The sequence below is a fragment of the Eptatretus burgeri genome, chromosome 11 (genome assembly GCF_056783735.1).
Source record: "Eptatretus burgeri isolate ZD-2024b chromosome 11, Ebu_testis_v1, whole genome shotgun sequence".
Classification (NCBI taxonomy): domain Eukaryota; kingdom Metazoa; phylum Chordata; class Myxini; order Myxiniformes; family Myxinidae; genus Eptatretus; species Eptatretus burgeri.
The window spans coordinates 34,492,679-34,511,024 of NC_140971.1; the positions used below are offsets into that span (position 1 = coordinate 34,492,679).

The window sequence follows — 18,346 nt, forward strand, 5'->3', positions numbered from 1 at the left end:
GACTGAGAGTCCAACAGAACTGGAAAAGCAGCTCGTGTCCGCCACCTGATGATAGCCTTTAGTATTGTACTTCTATTATTGAAATAAGATGGAGGCTCATGGAAGGTGGCAGAAGATAAAAGGGCAACAAAATTACAGTGGTCAGTGAGTGGGGCAACAGTTGGGAGCAAAAATCAAAAGGCAGTGAACAAACAGGAAAAGAGTAGACAAAGGAAGGGAGGAATCACAGTAATGTGCAAGTAATAATGTTGGGTTAGGAAGGATCGATGGGGGTAATAAAGAACGTGGGTCAGCATGGGGGATGACATGAGGTGGCGGTGCACTTCTTGCTTGAAACCTTGTAGGGAAGAGTGGGATGGAACAGTCAATAAGTGGAAGAAGCTAAATGTGGTTCACTAGTTGACCGTATTAATATATCGGTGATTTAATTAGATGATCCTTCCGGATGTCATTGCTGCCGGTTACTGTGAGATTTACTCACAACACCATTTAATCAATTCCAGATTAAATGAGACTGACGGACGCAGCTGCTGTCTGCACGTCAGTGGGATCGGGTACTGTACAACAAAATGTGGAGTCATCCTACAACAAGGAAGAGAGGGTTTTCCATAGAATCACAGATCGGTCATTATTGTAGATGAGGAACACGACTTGGCCTAAAACACTGGCTTCGGGCACTTCAGACTCCACTGGAAGAAGAAAAGAGATTGTTCCATCGATAACAACGAGTTAACTGCTCGAGTGGACGAAGTGAGAAAATCAGGAATGAAGGCAGAGTCTTGTATAACAGAGGCAGCGAGTTTGTCAAGTAGAGCAGGATGTCAGAATGTATCAAATGCCCTCAATATATCCAGGGAGACGGTCTAGATCTCTTCTTTAAGATTTAGGGTCTCTATCCTTTGCTGAGATAGGAGCATCCATGGACTAGTAGAGTTTCAAATTATACTAGTCTATTTAAGAATTAAAAAAGAAATTATCTTATCCAGATATGGATACTCAATTTTTTTTTTTAACGGATTCTTCTCCATTGAGAGATAAAGCCAAAAACAATATATCACACAATATCTCACCAAAGTTTTGGACGGATTCGGCCGAAACTTGGTGGACAGGTTGAGTGTGTCGCAAAGACGAATTGGTTATTTTTGCTGAAGGTCTGGATCCGGATCCGGAGAGGAGAATTAAATTTTTTTTAAAAGTGATTCTTCATCCTTGAGAGATTGGGGTTTAAACTATGTGTAGCATGATATTTCAAAAGGTTGTGGGTGAGTTCTGAGAAAACTTGGTTGAATGACTTGGTTAGGTGACGAAAACAAGCCGATTAGATTTTGGTTAAGGTCCGGATCCAGATACAGCCTATCAGTGGGATAGAAAACTTAAACTGTTCAGCCTGGCGGAGGTACTGTATGTGCTCTACACTCCGTGCCGTTGTAATTTTAATCCTGTTCCATTTCTGTCAATCTTTCACCCAATCTATGAAAATATCTCGACTTTCCTGAATCTGATCAACTCCCTCCTTGTTATCCACCTTTCCTCCAAGCTTTGCATCATTTGCTGATTAGTAAATCCTCTTCTTAACCCCACTAAATTATGAAACATATTGGTCCCAGTACTAATCCCAAGGTACCCCACTTTTCACATCCTCCCAGCCAGATGTCCTCCGACTCACAGTCACTCTTTGCCTCCGATCACTAATCCACTGCGTGGGTCACTCGTTCGTTTTGTACGTTTGTTGATTGATTTTAACGCACTCTCAACGGTCGAACACACTGCCAGGAATGGTATAGATGCTTTGTTACCTTAAATAGTGGGCGTATAAATAGAAATGTGGAATTTCAATATGGAGATGGGAGCGCAGTCGCAGCTGTCACTTGCCGCCGCACTCCGAGGGTCTTCGGTTGGACCCGGAACGGGCAGCCATTTGGGTTTCCAGCATCCGTGACACCTGTTAGTGTCTGGTTATTTTCGCCCTCGTGACGTTTCGTTGTCTGTATATCATGAGAAAATCTTGTCCGATGGGGATAATACAGATTCTCAAACCGTGACGTCCGATAAGGTAGAAATTGTCTCAACTTGTGTGAAGTTTGTGCTCTGTGGTCCGAAAGCAGGTACCCCAACCCGGTCATGTCTCTGAGCAAAGCCGGCGAGGCTAGCCGAGAGTCGGACGACGATGCGCTCCTGGAAAAGCTTACTCCGGAGGAGATCGCTCAGCTCGAGATAGATCTCGACGAGCTGGACCCCAAGGTGAATCAATTTGTGTGCACGCATCGCTCAAATGTACGACCCGGCAGGTGGGTCTACCGAGCTAGTTAAGCATAAAATGTAAATCGTAGGCGGACATGGCCCAATGGTCACATCGTGGGAGATTTTGTTTTTGTAATCCACATTCATCGAGTAAGACCCACTGATGACGATCATCTTACGTACTCGATTCGACGATACAGAACGCTGCCCTGCCCGCTGGCCTCCGGCAAAAAGACCAGACCACGAAGGTGCCGACTGGACCCTTTCGGCGAGACAGCCTGCTCCAGTTCCTCGAGAAGGAAGCTTTAGAGACCGAGGAGAATGAAGATCTTGTGCCATTCACCAGGGAAAAACGAGGTGAAAATTAAGGACTTTAAGGTGGTGTGGTGTAATTTCATACTTTAATCTTGCGTTCTCTCAATTTATATCCTGTATCTATGAGTACCTCTTAATCTTTCGTGTGCAATGTAAGGCCGCAGAGTATCATCATTGGCTGAGAGTGTGGCTGTGCTGCTGATACAGTGCCCCCTGTATATTTGGGCAGGAATTTAGAATTTGTTCAGGGTGTCGGTGATAGCTCGCCAACTCTTCACGAAGGACACCATGGGATCTTTAACGTCCGCCAACTAACGTCAGCAGATGAGACCCCCCGTTTAACGTCTATCCGAAGGATGGCACACACATTGATGAATCATCCTGCCTGAGAAACACCGGGATGATAGTTTATAGCTGGGTCGGGATTCAAACCCAGGCAAGACAGCTTAGAGGCAAGTATGCGTATCTCGATGCCACCCTGCCAGCCTACTATATATATATATATATATATATATATATATATATATATATATATATATTTATATATATATATGTATATATATATATATATGTATATATATATGTATATATATATATGTATATATGAATATATATATATATATATGTATATATATATATACATATATATATATACATATATATATATATATATTCATATATACATATATATATATACATATATATATACATATATATATATATACATATATATATATATATATATATATATATATATATATATATATATATATATATATTTATATATATATATATTTGTATATATATATATATATATATATATATATATATATATATGTATATATGAATATATATATATATATATATATATATATGTATATATTACGAGTACCATGCATGTAAGTTGACATAACCATACTGAGGATCCATTTTGACAATGTAGCATTTTTGAATACGGTATATTGTTGCAGACTCGGTTTCGGTCGGGATCATGAAGGGTGTTCTCGAACCCACTATCTGGCTGACGATCCTGTAAGCTGATGAACCGTGGACAATTCCGTGGCATGGTTGGTTGCTAAGCAACTACGGACACCATCTAAGAAGTTTAAATCAGGCAGGGTCCAGCGTCTAACTCTGCTTTATCTTTCCGGAAAATTAGACCTCCCCGATACAGTACAGTGCTCTCAACGCTCCACTCTGATCACCAAAAATGGCCAAGCAACCCCAAAAGTGGAACGTTGGCTCATGGCTGATCAGAACGAAACAGCGGGGAGGGGAAGAAAGAAGAGGAGGGTAGATAGTGTTTTGTAACGTGTAAGGAGAGGTATGGATGGTGGCTGCGTATGTCTTAAAGGAAGCAACATGAAGTGCGAGTCAGTAAGTCAACCCTTAAAAGGATAAGGGGTTCTCGTTGATGATCTGTGCACTCAAAGGGAACAAAATATGAGGGAAAGCAAGAAAAAGTTAGTGTAAATCAGTGTGTCATGGCCAATGTGTCTGGGAAATATCCACTGGCTGCCCGTTCCTGGCTCAGAATCTTGCTGGATTGCATTCTCCATCAGCCCTCTGGCCACCAACTTGCTCTCGTCCTACCAGATGCTCGTGTTGAATCCCAGATGCACCAACTCACCTGATCTGCCCTTCTCTCTGAAATTTTAGAAGTCGTGGCGTTGTGGAAGAGCAGCTTCCTCTTCAGTCTAGCCAAGGATTTGCCTTCCCATTGGCCTGCCCTGTCTCAAGGCAGTACTCATTTGCTCCTCCAAGCCTGGCACAGCGGGATGAGGCATATATTTAGTCCTGCTCGGCTGCATATGACGGGTCTTGACGTGTTTTTTTTTAAACATGTATCACTGACTTGAAATGTGAGATTTGGTTGTTGTTTTTCTCGTGGAGTGTGTTGCAAAGCATGTATGAATGTGCTGCAGCATTGTGGAGAGAGGGAGAGAGGGGGGGGGAGAGAGAGAGAGAGAGAGAGAGAGAGAGAGAGAGAGAGAGAGAGAGAGAGAGAGAGAGAGAGAGAGAGAGAGAGAGAGAGAGAGAGAGAGAGAGAGAGAGAGAGAGAGAGAGAGAGAGAGAGAGAGAGAGAGAGAGAGAGAGAGAGAGAGAGAGAGAGAGAGAGAGAGAGAGAGAGAGAGAGAGAGAGAGAGAGAGAGAGAGAGAGAGAGAGAGAGAGAGAGAGAGAGAGAGAGAGAGAGAGAGAGAGAGAGAGAGAGAGAGAGAGAGAGAGAGAGAGAGAGAGAGAGAGAGAGAGAGAGAGAGAGAGAGAGAGAGAGAGAGAGAGAGAGAGAGAGAGAGAGAGAGAGAGAGATGATGAGAGAGAGATGATGAGAGAGAGAGAGAGAGAGATGATGAGAGAGAGAGAGAGAGAGAGAGAGAGAGAGAGAGAGAGAGAGAGAGAGAGAGAGAGAGAGAGAGAGAGAGAGAGAGAGAGAGAGAGAGTGTGGGAGAGTGTGGGAGAGTGTGGGAGAGTGTGAGAGAGTGTGGGAGAGTGTGGGAGAGTCAAAATGGGGATCAGGTCTTCTACACAAACACAATGCAAATTCCCTTTCCACTGATACAGGGGAGAGGTAATTTAGTGACACGATCTACTCTGGAGATAACTACACTCAGGTGCCTTAATGTATATTGTATGCGTCTCCCCGTGATCTAAAAAAAAAACCATCACAATATCATCATTTAGAGGGAATGTTTATGTTGGCTACTTTTTCTGATTATACTTAGCCAAAATATTCATGGTTTCCATGGTGCCTTGTATCAGAAAATAGTTGCCCATTGTGGGCCAGGTCTCAGGACAAGTAGTGTTTCTCTTAAATGCTTTCTCAAATTGGTCCCGCAGACCATCATGAGTTGGCTAAAGTGTGTGGTTTCTGTGACCTGAACTTCAGTGATTTCATCCCAATTATTCTTCTTGGTTAACAGAACGTTGAATTGATTTGTCAATATGTCGGAGCCATGGTAATAACTAAATATTCTTTGCATGAGAGTGAGGATACATATTATGTAACGTGATTAGCACCATGAATTACCACTCCACCCATCTCTTCCAGTGATCATCTGTCCACTGACCGTCTTCCCCTCTCTTCATCTCACAACTGGGTTATACAGGCACACCATACATTCCAAAGGTCCAGGCAGCAAAGCTGGTGCCTCGAGATGTGGCCTCAAGAATGGCAGAACCAGGAGCAGAGCTGCCTGCAGAAGAGGTGGAGGGTGGCGTGAACCTAGAACCCGAGCTGGAAGAGGCCCTCGCCAACGCGAGCGAAGCTGAGATCTGTGACCTGGCAGGTGGAAAATGCTCCTTTCACAAAATTATGATAGCTACTGCAGTGTTTAAAAAAGTAAAGAAATCCACCAAGAGATATTTGTTATTTTGGTGGTGGCAGCACTTTCGGCAGATAGTCGTGGAAAGGTACGAGCTAAAATCATCTTTACGACCGAAGGTGGAAAAATGGGATTTATTTTTGAAATCGTATGCTTATGAAGAAGTCCAGTGTTGACTTAGCAGTTAAAGGTGACTGGCTTGAGACTTTAGAGTCCTGAGTTCAAGTCTCTGTGTACCATTGAATTAACACCAGGTGGGGTTTACTCAACCTGTCATCCTTCCGAGGTTGGCAAAATGAGTACCAGTGTACTGGGGTAATAACCATTTGGGGTAACCTGCGTCGGAGTGGTAACGCGTCCAGGACTGTACTCCTTGCCAATGAAACTGCCTTGGCAGTCTTATGTGCCTTTACAGCACGAAAGGAATGATATTATTATTAGTCGTCGTATTATTATTATTATGCTAATTGAGGCAGTTTGCACTTTGTATTCTTACACATCAATACAAGGGGAAAAAAAAAAACCAGAAACAAAGAAAAACAAGAAGAGAATGCTTCGATATCGCGCGGCTGGGGGCAGTAAAAGTCTAGGTTAAGGATGATGAAACAATTTTGCAGTTATAAAATTTAAATGTAGACACGGTGAATTAGCCTGCATGATGGGAAGAGTTGTGACATTGGACAAATTTCTATTTATAGCCCTCAGATCAAAGGGACGTACGCGGCCATAAGTGTGACAGAAGACAGGACAGAATAGCCAATTATATAACAGCGCGATGTCACCGCGCTGTAAAAACATTCATGCAAAACATGCTCGTAAATTAAGGACTCTGCATTAAAGCTATAATAATAATAATAACAATAATAATAATAATAACAAGTGGTGCCAGGCACAACAAATCCTGCCCATTTAAGGCATAGTTATTTTGGGGATGAAATTTAAATTTGATACATCCTTAACCTGAATGTTGATTATAAGGAATAGAATAAGGAATATTTTAGTCTTAGTTTGAAGTCAATTGAACCATTTTTGAAGAAGTTATGACCGTAAAATGATTTTGACCTTTCAAGGCCACGTAAGGTCATGGTGTCAAATGAAAGCCAATAAAGGACTTGATATACGTCTTCCATAGTAAACACGCATATTCCTAACCTTTTTTGATCTATAATGGAAAATATGTAATTTTGACCGATGACCATGACCCCCAAACTTCGGACCCTACCGATCTTCACAAATATGCATTTTCCACTATAGGAATGGGTTGTATTATAAGTGACAAATAGAATAAGGTTCACTAGAAGCTTAGTTTGAAGTAAATCAGATCATTTTTGACGAAGTTATGAGCGAAAAACGATTTTCTTCTTTTCGTGACCTTGACCTTGACCTTGACCTTTGATCCAATTGGACCCAAAATGAAATGGGTTCGTCCAAGGTTCATTGCACACCTGTGGATTAAATTTGATAGTGTTTGCTAAAGCCGTTTTGCCGTAAAGTTGCTAACAGACAGACAAACAAACAGACAAACAAACCGGACGATTACAATATCCCGCTTCCTCCCTCCGGGGGGGGGGGGGGGGGTAGGATAATAACAATAAAAATCAAAACAATAGATGATCCTTTACAAGGAATAACAAACTTCGATGCAGGAGACCATTTGGCCCACCAATGACCTGCATGGCCATTGCCAACTTATGGTTGTTGGTCCATACTCTATCTTTTTAAAATGCTGAGTATCAAGTGAGGAAGCAGCACTTACCATTTAAAAATTATTTGGTATGACTTGGTCAGGATTCAAACCACCAACCTCTCACACTCAGAGCAGGCACTCTAACCATTACACCACCAAGTATGATGCGATGATAATAATTGGACTATGGGGGTAAGGTCAATGCTCCTTAAAAGTGAAGGTAATAATAAGTAAAAAACACATAAAATGTCATAGCCCCCGTTGTTTTAGTAATTTTTCTGCTTACTTACTAATTTAGTAATTAGTAACTTTTAGTTTTAGTAATTTTAGTAATTAGGAGTTAAAGGGATACTGGCCCATATTTATGTCCAACTAAAATGGTCACCAGTCTACCTGTCTGGTAGACTGGTGACCATTTTGATTAGATCTTTGATCAGATCGCAAAATGAAGTGAGGTGAACGTGTGAGCCATCATGTACTGTGCTTGTGCCAAGTTGGACTAAAATCGAATCATGCAAGTCTGAGAAATGGTTGAGGACACATTTAAGTCACAAAATGGGCACCAGTCGGCCATCTTAGATCTGATCTTGGGAAAAAATGACGTGCTGATGTCAGACATCATTCATTATCTGCGTGCCAAGTTTGAACAACATCGGTGAATGCACGTCTGAGAAATGGTTGAGGACGTGTTCGACAAGGGGTTTTTGTATTTTTTTGACAACTAAAATGGCCACCAATCAGGCATCTTTGATCGCATCATGAAACAAAATGATGTGCATACAGTGCCTATAAAAAGTGTACAGCCCTTTTCAAAATTTTCATCTTTTGTTGTCTAATAGCCTGGAATTAAATTGCATAAAATCAGACTTTTCCACCTTTATTTACACATCATAAACCACAACTTGCAAGTGAAAAACAAATTCTACAAATTTCAGAAAATTCATAAAAATACAAAACTAGAATATCTTGGTTGGATAAGTGTCCACCCCCATGAGTTAATACTTGGTGGAAGCACCTTTGATAGCAATAACAGCTGTGAGTCTGTTGGGATAGGTCTCCACCAACACAGCACCACATAGTGCTATGTTGATACATTTACAGAAAGAGAATTGGGGTCTTCCACCCACCCTGAACCCCCGACTCTCTCGGTTTGAAAATGTTTTCTTGCATCTCAATTTGCCAAGAGGATTCCAACGGTATGAAATATGATGGGGTTATTACAGTGTGGCCAATTATATCGATGGACAGACCCAAAATACAACTACATACATATGTATTTATAAATATATATATATATATATATATATATATATATATATATACATATATATATATATATATATATATATATACATATATATATATATATACATATATATATATATATATATACATATATATATATATATATATATATATATATATATATATATATATATATATATAATTCCAGCAATCTCTGTGTCTGTGTGTTTCTCGACAACCACTGGTCCGATCTAATTGAAACTTGCCAGGTATATTGCTGGGGACCTGAGGATGTGCCTTTTCAAGGTTTGATATTAATCGGACAAGTGATTCCCAAGTTATGGCCATTTATTTACCAAACCAATGACAAGACACGTTGTTGCGTGGGCGTGGCCGATGGGGGAAGGGAAGCTCAGCCACGTTCCCCATTACGGATTACAACGTACGGGCTTCCGGAGAGTGATGACTTCGTGTATTCTAATAATTTCTCGATTTCTTATGCGCATTTATAGATAAACACAATGCCCCAAGTTATGATCGTTTTCATATTAGACGGTGCATAAATTTCGGTAACATCAGAGTGAGCTGGTGTGCTCCGAACCAGGAAGTAATTTTTTTTCTCTTCTCTTCTTTCCTTGCGATGACATTGCGAAAAGGCAAAATACGTTGGCGCTAATTGAATATTTGGGCATGAAAACTAAATTGCGAATAATCGTAACTGCGATATGCGAACTTCCGGGCCACGCACGTATGGGCACGCTAGAGCGAAGAAACGGCCTGTGTGGTTGTTTCTTGCTCGCGGTTTGAATATTTTTTTATTTTTTTTATACGGGCATGTACTAGTATATATATATATATATATATATATATATATATATATATATATATATATATATATATATATATATATATAAATAACACACACACACACACACACACACACACACACACACACACACACACACACACACACACACACACACACACACACACACACACACACACACACACACACACACACACACACACACACACACACACACACACACACACACACACACACACACACACACACACACACACACACACACACACACACTGATGAGTGTTTGTTTGTTTGCAGCTATACTTGGAATGCACACATTGATGAGCAACAAACAGTATTACAAGGCCTTGTCAAGCAATGCCATTGTCAACAAGGAAGGTCTAAACAGTGAGTTTATTACTTTCCCTTGGATTTTCTTTTACAAACCTGGGAATGGGGAGTACAATAGATACACAAAATGACCACTTGGAGGAAGAATAGGCGAGGGGAAGAATGAGAGCAATGGGAGGGGTGGTGGTGGTGGTGGGGGGGCAGGGGACACCAGGAGTGAACATGTTGTTTACAAACTCAGACAAAGCAAGAAAGGGGTTGAAATACGAAGAAGGAGAAATGGAGGATGAAATAGCACAAGAACAAAAGAGGGAAAGGTGGTTTGAGGGAGAGTGCAAGACCAGAAAGGAGGCAGTCGAAGACAGACATGTCAGTGATGTCACCAACCCAGATATTGAGTTTCAACATGGGACATTCGTCATTCCGATGATTTTATGGGCCTTCGTCTCCTAAGCATCAAAATGTTAAAGATGTGACGCAGGGGTGCCAGCCCAAAGAACACAACTCCATCGAGCTGTGAATGAAGGCCTAATGTTAGAGTTTTGGATTTGCCAAAGAAAGACTTGGCATGACAGAGGCTGCTCAGTCAATGGCTAGCTTTGAAGGCCAAAGAGGAGACATGGTATGTTGGTGGTGAAAGGGATGGTCAATTATGTAGATAGTCGTGGTTATCTTTTCTCGGTATGAATTTTAAGGAAATATCTCAAATCAGATGACTACATATTGTCTTTCATGAACTACTTGCCAACCTGTCCCATGACCAACTGGACTGAATGTGGAGTTGCCGCTTTCCGTTGAGTATCTCAGTTGGATTACCAATGGGGAAACAAATTAATTAAATACATAAAACGAATGATGATGCAATCGACACCAGATACAGATCCACCATTGGGATGGTGGTGGCAGAAGATCCCTATCTGCAATTTCTTAAAGCAATGGGGTGCTCAACAAAAGTCGTGAATAATGCATAGCTAAGAACCATTCCTAGTTATGCTTCTACTCAGTCCCAGGATTAGAAAATTTATACTGAGCAGTTCATGGGAATTAGATCCACACGAGTGAGGGCCGACGCAACAAGGCTTTACCCATTCCACCACCAAGCTGGCTTTGGAGGGGGTTGTGGGGTGGGACGCAGGGAGGAGGGAGGGTGATGATGCATCTCCCAGTAAGAATACTTGAAGCTAAATATTCCATTTACGAGAATAGTTATGAGTGACATCATCCATGGATGCTCCAAGACTGGTCATTGAACCTTTGGTAGGTGACCTTAGATCTTTGTGAACCTTAATTTGTACACGTCCTCAATATACGAAAGTGGTTTTTAAAACATTGTTTATGCTTTATTTCTGAACGAAACTGTTGCTTTAGCATAAAATTAGTCTTTCACGACGTCGAATTGTGAGGTCATTATGATGAATATATGTGATATTGGATTCTCGGTGCAATTTTTACAGGAAATGAATGTTCTATCTTCTCGTATAAGTGTCAGAATGTACTTTCTTGTCCATATGTCTTGTCACCCCTGGTGAAATGTTTTTTTTTTTTTTTGTCTCATCACCTATGTTCCAGAGGTTGTTTTATGTTGTGAATAAAAACAGTAACACATCATAATATATCAACTATGAAATAAATATGGAGCACCCTTTTACCACCTCCTCTTACCTCACCCCCACTAACTTTTCCAGCCACCATCACGTTTCATTTCCGAAAGAGAATGTTGGTGAATTGCAAATTATTAAAGCTTGCATCACTCCGTCCACCACCCTCCTTGGGTATCCAGGTGTTGTCCACCCTGATGAATGCAAAGTCTTCCCGGAGGAGCCCCCAAATCCCACTGATGTGGAGCAGAGCCTGCAGCGTATACGAAAAAACGATCAGAATTTAACTCAAGTCAATCTCAACAACATTGCGGTATGACGGCGTGCATTGTTCACGACAAAGTATCTTCTACAAACGTCTAAAAAGTCTGATGTGATAATTGAGTCCAATTCCTAACCCTGAATAAAACTTTGCATTTCTTTCAAAACCATCACGTTCCACTGCAAATCCCTCCAGGACATCTCCATGTCCACACTGATTGAGATTGCAGAAGTCCTAAAGTCAAATGGTCATGTGGAGAAGTTCAGCTTAGTTGGCACATGCTGTAACGACAGTGTAGCTTTGGTAAGTCTTAATGATAACTACATTCAGAGTGCTTGTTCCCAAATGCATTCTCATACTAATGTCATATTGAAGCAACATAAGGGCATTTTTTTGTATACATAGTCAAGCTTTGTGGAATAGCAAGAGCAGAATGGAAGGGAACCAAATGGAAAAAGGGAAACATCAACAGCAGAGGAAAGATGAGAGTGAGATCAAGGGGAGGGAGAGAAAGGGGGGGGAGGGGGGATCATGATAACCTGGAAAAAATGAGTGTTTGGGAATGGGGTCATTTATGGTAGAAGAGATCATGAGCATGGATGGGGGATGACCTGAGGTGGTGGTGAATAGCTATCTTGAAGCCCTGAAGAATTGTTCTTGAGCATATGTATGGGTGTGCAGGCTTTAGCTGACATGTTGAAGGTGAATGGAGTTTTGAAGAGCCTAAACATCGAGTCCAACTGTTTAACGGCTCCTGGGGTGTTGGCAATTGTCGAAGCTCTCAAGGAGAACGACTGTCTCACTGAACTCAAGCTGGATAACCAGGTACATCCATTGCAAAAGTCAAAAGGTTTCCACCTTCACCAATGCAAAGGGTGAACCTTTTGAAATAAGAAGGCAAACGTTCTTCATGGACGTCTGAAATGGCTGGAACAAATATGGACACCCAGCAGGATTAAAAACAAAACCTGTCAAAGGGCCGAGAAGCTCCTTGTGAGCCAACGGCCATACATATATCGTATCCATGTGTCTGCAGATGTCCTCCTGCAGTTGGGTTACTTTTTTTTTTTGGAGGTTGGTGGCAGGATTTGCACTCCAGACATTGTAAAACCCAAGAAAACCTTGGGAGAAATTTGAAAACCCACTCGGTAAGAGTGCCTCCTGTGCAGCGTATTATGAGACGAAGGATTCGTCATTCCTTGGGAGTCGTTTCCCTCGTCTGTGTATATGTTTAGACTAGGCGAGTGATCTCACTATAAAGGATGCATTCTATGCCACGCTTGAGTCTGTGGTTGATGAGTGCCCCAGGCGAGATGCTCTTCTTGTTGGGGAATTTCAATGCAGACTGGAACTGATAGGGATGGTAATAAGGCATGTGTTGGTCCCGATGGGTCTGGAACTATGAACCAGAATAGCACTAAGTTAATTGACTTTGCAAGAAATCATGGACTTGGGGTGGCCGGTTCATGGGTTCAGCGCCCACAGGCTCATCACTGGACTTGATATCCCAACGCTGGTGGTGTGGCAAAGGGGATTGACCATGTGCACATTGATGGTCACTGGGGGATGATCCAGAACTGCAGGGTCTACCAGAGTGCTCAGTTCCTCAATCCTGACCACAGGCTTGTTGTAGCAACTCTGAAGTTACAGCTTAAATCTGGGAGAATGGTACCATTCCATCCTCCACTGGATGTTGGCAAGCTCAAGAATGAGAGGGTAGCTGAGGAGTTTGTGAACAGGCTAAGTGGGGATTTGGGGGGAGGGGGGAGGGTGGTTCATTGGGGAATTCTGAAGAGTTGTGGAGTGCCTTCGAGACCACCATCGTTGATCTTGCCTGTGGATGTCTTGGTACTCACCGGAGGGTGAAGAAGAATTTTCTCTCAAGGGACACTGGATACCATTGACCAGAGTCGCAGGGCCAGGCCTAATGGCAGAACTTTGCTGTTAAGGTAGTTGAGGCGTAAAACTGTATGTGCGCTGAGGGTGGACAAGGAGGCCTATGTGCGAGGAATCTGTGAGGGGGTAGAGCACCACCTGTGGTCAAATAATTCTCATCCTGTTTACAGGGGAATTCGGGCATTGCGTTCCTCCAAGCCCGTCCCTCCGTGTACTGCAGTTAGAGCAGAGGGTGGTAGGCTCTTGACAGAGGAGTCCGAAGTGAAGGCCCGCTGGGCCGGTTACTTTGAGCGGCTGCACCAGGCTGATCCACCAGATGTTGAATTGCATGTCAGGGGTGTAACTATCCCCATTGCTGACCCTCCAATCAACTGTGATCCACCTTTGTTTGTGGAAACAAGCTGTGGTGAACTGGTTGAAATGGGGTAACGCTCCTGGGATCTGTGGCATCCATGCTGAACTTCTCAAAATTGGTGGAAATTCGGCACTCATGTTGTTGCATGCAGTTATGTGCTCTGCCTGGGACACAGGCATCATCCCAACTGACTGGAAGAGGGGCCTTGTTGTCCCTTTCTGGAAAAGGAAGGTTGATTGCAACAATGCAACAACGACTGAGGGTGACGCTGCTCTCAATGCGGGGCACAGTCTTTGCTTGGATAATTATTGATCGGGTTCGCCACCATCTGCTTGAGCACCAGCACCTAGAGCAATCAGGCTTCACACCAAAGAGGTTAACGATTGACCGTATCCTTGCCCTTCGGGTCCTTGCCAAACGCAGGCGTGAGTTCTGGCATGGGCTGCTTGCAGTCTATGTTGATCTCTGCAAAGCGTTCGATTCAAAGAATCGAGATGCCCTCTGGAAGATTCTTGGTCTTCGTGGGGTGCCACCACAAATGATCAATCTGATGTCTGAACTCTACTCTGGTACTGAGAGTGCTGTGAGATGTGGTGATACCATCTCCGACGTATTTCTCGTTGTTACTGGAGTTCATTAGGGGTGTGTACTGGCCCCCACACTTTTCAGTGCTTGAATGGAATGGATTCTGGGGAGGATGTCAGAGAGATCAAGCTGCTGTGCGTCATTTGTGAATACCAAGATCTCTGACCTTGATTTCGCAGATGATGCAGTCATCTTTGCGGAGACTGGAGATCCTTTTGGGGGCCCTCAAGGTGCTGAATGAGGAGTCTGAGCCACTGGGATTATGGGTTTCCTGGGTCAAAATTGAGATCCAGGCTTTCAATGACATATTGGATGCTGCTATCTTGTCTGAATCTGTTTGTGGTGAGGATGTGGCGGTCACGGAGAGATTCCCTTTCCTTGGCAGTGATATTCATGTCTCTGCTGGCTGTGAGCCAGAGGTCAATATACATCTGGGTCGGGCCTGGGGAGTCATGGATTCACTGTATCATGGGGTGTGGCACTGCCCGTACGTATGCGGGAGGATGAAAGTCCGAGCCTTCAGGTCCTTGGTGCTTCCAGTCTTGCTCTTTGGGTGTGAGACTTGAACTCTGACCAAGGACCTGAGATGGAGACTTAATTCCTTTGGTACCAGGTCTCTTCGGAGAATCCTTGGCTATCGCTGGCCAGACTTTGTGTCCAACGAGCAGTAGCTTAGAGAGACTCAAATGCGATTTGTTACCTGCATAGTCTGTGAGTGTGAGCTGCAGCTGTATGGACATGTGGCTCATTTTCCTGACGCTGATCCTGCTCACCAGTTTCTTTCAGTGAGGGAGCCTCGTGAGTGGAGGAGGCCAGTGGGCTGACCACATGCCTCGTAGTTGCAGCAGATTGATCAGCATCTCAAGGAGACGGGGAGGGGCCAGGCATTTGCCTGGGGGATGGCTAGACGGAGGCCCCTGGAGTACCGGCAGAAAGTGGACGCAGCGACACGCTGCTCTGGTGCATGCGCCCATACCTGACCTGAAGAAGTGACCTGTTTTGGGAAATGCAATGCAAAAAGTGAAAAAGTAAGTCTCATGTACACATGAAATTGTTACAGCGGCAGCAACTAGGAAACCGTGTCGAGATGGAGATGGCTGCCATGGTGGAAGGAAACAAATCCTTGCTGCGTTTTGGTTACCAATTCTCCTCACCAGGACCTCGAAGCCGTGTAACGAATGCCATCACAAGAAATAACGACCTTGGTACGTCTCAGGAAAGGGATTTAAGTGTTTTGCCGCATGAATATCCCTGGATAGCTGCAGTTTTCCATCAAATTAAGCTGCATTTGTGCTGAAGCTTATTACAATTGTACTTCCCAATGATTTTTCATGCAAAATGATGCTCAGGTGACTCGTGATGTGATCTCTTCGACAAATATGTTGGTGATACATAAAATATGAAGACTGTTTCTTCTCAATGTAAACATCTTCATCGTGGGTTGAAACATCCATACTGATCACGTGGGAAGCAAATCCCACAAGGAAACTATAACAGCACTTGTTAGAGTTATTACCTCCACCAGGCTGAACAGTTTACATTTTGTACCCACTGATACGCCAGACCTGGGATTCGGATCTGATTCGGCTTGTTTTTGTCACCTACCCAACTCCCATCCACCAAGTTTCATCCGAATCTCTCCATAACGTTTTGAGATATTGTGCTACACATATCATTTTTAGACCCGTCTTTCAATGGTGAATAATCACTTAAAAAAAAATGATCGTATCTGAATTTGGATCTTCACAAAAATCGAATTTGTCCTCGTCACACACAACCTGCCCACCAAGTTTCGGCTGAATCCCTCCACAACTTTTTGAGATATCCTGCTCAAAGACGGACAAACAGATATACAGGAGTGAAAACACAACCTCTGTTCACTTTCGGTAGCGGAGGTAATAAAGTTAATATGAACTATAATAAAATCAGCTTCTAAAAAGAAGCCAAATTATAACAAGGACTCAAAAGCCAATCATTGTAAAACCATTTAGATTGACGACTGGGCCTATCTTGGTTATAAGATGTCTGCTTGAAATTAAAGCTTCGGTAACAGGTGAACACTTTTGTCAACATGCTCTAAGAAAAGCAGTTTTATTGCAAAAGGGTGAAATTGTCATCCAACAAGAAATGATGGATGACCTGTCTCTTCCCTACAGTGAGAAAGAAACGCCTGGAGAAGTTCACAAAGGCATGATTTTGAGAGTTACTGCACCAAACCTCACTTACCCAACACAACATAGTTCCACAGGTGAATGATGAAGGTGAAGAATCAAGAACCTTCATTGGTTCAAACAGGAAGACCGAGACTCAATCAGTACGAGCATTAAGCAAAACTCACCAATTTAATCCAAGACTCGTTCGAGGTGCGATTTTAAGAGGTGGGGATTGAAGGGTTAGATTTGTAAAACGTGACGTCACCTTAGTTTTTCTTTTTCCCCAAAGGATGGTGGAGGATGTTGAAAAGATTCTTTTTATAATGCTTGCAAGTGTAAATCACGTGTTCCAAAGCCCCCACAGTATGTACTTGCAATGCAGTGCGTGCACTAGTGCAACATCAAACCACGTTCAGCCTCTCCAGAAACTTTTTATTATCACTGATTATTATCCATCAAGCAGAGTTTTTGAGTCTATGAATGAAAAATGACGATGAAACAACTTTTCTTTTAAAAATAAAAAAACACTTTCAGTCACTTGCTTCAATGCCCATTATTTGTCTGAGCAGCTATGGAAACTGTCGTCATGGTGTTTTACAAGCAGGGTGATTCATCAATGTGTGTGGCCGTCCCTCGGATGGACATTAAACTGGGGATCCTGTCTGCCGGCATTAGTTGGTGGACGTTAAAGATCCCACGGTGTCCTTTGTGAAGAGTAGGCAAGCTATCACCAGCTTACTGGCCCAATTACAGATTCCTGCCCAAACATACAGAGTGAATTGCATCAGCGGCACAGCCACACGCTCAGTCCATGATGCCACAGCACAGCTTTGTGCTGCACATGAAATAAGAAGTTGTTAAATGAGGAGTAAAATCAAAGGGCAATAAACCACACTACAAAGATTTTAAACCTGGTATTGGCTTAATGGTTAAGGTGGCTGGCTTAAGATCTTTAAGTGTTGAATTAGAGCCCCGGTCATGCTGTTGGATAACACCAGGTGGGTGGAATCAACCTGTCATCCTTCTGAGGTTGGCAAAATGAGTACCAGCTTACTGGAAACAGGGGGCACTGCATCAGTGGCACAGCTGCAAGAAGCAGCCATAGGCTACAAACGAAATAATAAAAGAATGGTTAAAAAAAATATCATTTGAAACTGCCCTCCTGAAAAGGAGTAGTTTCAGTTATTTGTTTCAGTAGCAATTCATCCGACCACAGTGATGTCCCCCCTTCGGGCTCCAGAGGAACCCTCTCCCTGCCCTTCGTGCACTCGCACTCTTCCCGAATGTGCTCTCCGTTCAGCAAAGCTGGGCTGGCATCTTTGGCCCAGCACACACCGCAACACACTGTGTGGCCTTCGGTCTGGCAGCTCGTGCAGGCGAGAACCAGCTGGCGGCAACCTGGAGTTGTGCACAGATTGTACTGATCCCAGGGCTTTTTGCAGTGGTTGCAGGCTGTCAAGAAGATCAGAGGTGGAATCAGGAGCAGGGAGATTTCAGGATGGTGCAACAGTTAGTACAATGGCAGTTGACAT

At 43.0% G+C, this 18,346-nt stretch overlaps 2 protein-coding genes across 6 annotated transcripts in view; one reads left to right on the plus strand and one right to left on the minus strand.

Moving 5' to 3' along the window:
• The first annotated feature begins 1,799 nt into the window (after nt 1–1,799).
• TMOD1 (tropomodulin 1) lies at nt 1,800–17,351 on the plus strand. 4 transcript variants are annotated; one of them, XM_085845896.1, is made up of 10 exons: nt 1,801–1,944; nt 2,103–2,241; nt 2,442–2,598; nt 5,662–5,841; nt 9,933–10,022; nt 11,746–11,876; nt 12,021–12,128; nt 12,507–12,650; nt 15,722–15,866; nt 16,818–17,351. In XM_085845896.1, the coding sequence occupies exons 2-10, from the start codon at nt 2,122–2,124 to the stop codon at nt 16,853–16,855; spliced, it is 1,113 nt and encodes a 370-aa protein (XP_085702022.1). In that variant the 5' UTR covers nt 1,801–1,944; nt 2,103–2,121; the 3' UTR covers nt 16,856–17,351. The 4 variants fall into 4 exon arrangements, with proteins under 4 accessions (XP_085702024.1, XP_085702025.1, XP_085702022.1 ...); XM_085845897.1 differs by having other exon boundaries at nt 1,816–1,944; nt 2,106–2,241; XM_085845898.1 differs by lacking the exon at nt 15,722–15,866 and having other exon boundaries at nt 1,800–1,944.
• TSTD2 (thiosulfate sulfurtransferase like domain containing 2) overlaps nt 17,230–18,346 on the minus strand; it is a 29,810-nt gene continuing 28,693 nt past the window's right edge. For both annotated transcript variants that reach the window (XM_085845895.1, XM_085845894.1), the window contains one exon: nt 17,230–18,266. In XM_085845895.1, the coding sequence (XP_085702021.1) occupies nt 17,959–18,266 (308 nt within the window). In that variant the 3' untranslated portion in view covers nt 17,230–17,958. The remainder of the gene's footprint in view (nt 18,267–18,346) is intronic.

What these genes read in the sequence shown, in the direction of transcription:
- TMOD1 (XM_085845896.1), top strand. Translation starts at nt 2,122, where the DNA reads ATGTCTCTGAGCAAAGCCGGCGAGGCTAGCCGAGAGTCGGACGACGAT. An exon ending in ATTCACCAGGGAAAAACGAG is followed by an intron (nt 2,599 to 5,661) that starts GTGAAAATTAAG and finishes TGGGTTATACAG; the next exon opens with GCACACCATACATTCCAAAG. An exon ending in TGAGATCTGTGACCTGGCAG is followed by an intron (nt 5,842 to 9,932) that starts GTGGAAAATGCT and finishes GTTTGTTTGCAG; the next exon opens with CTATACTTGGAATGCACACA.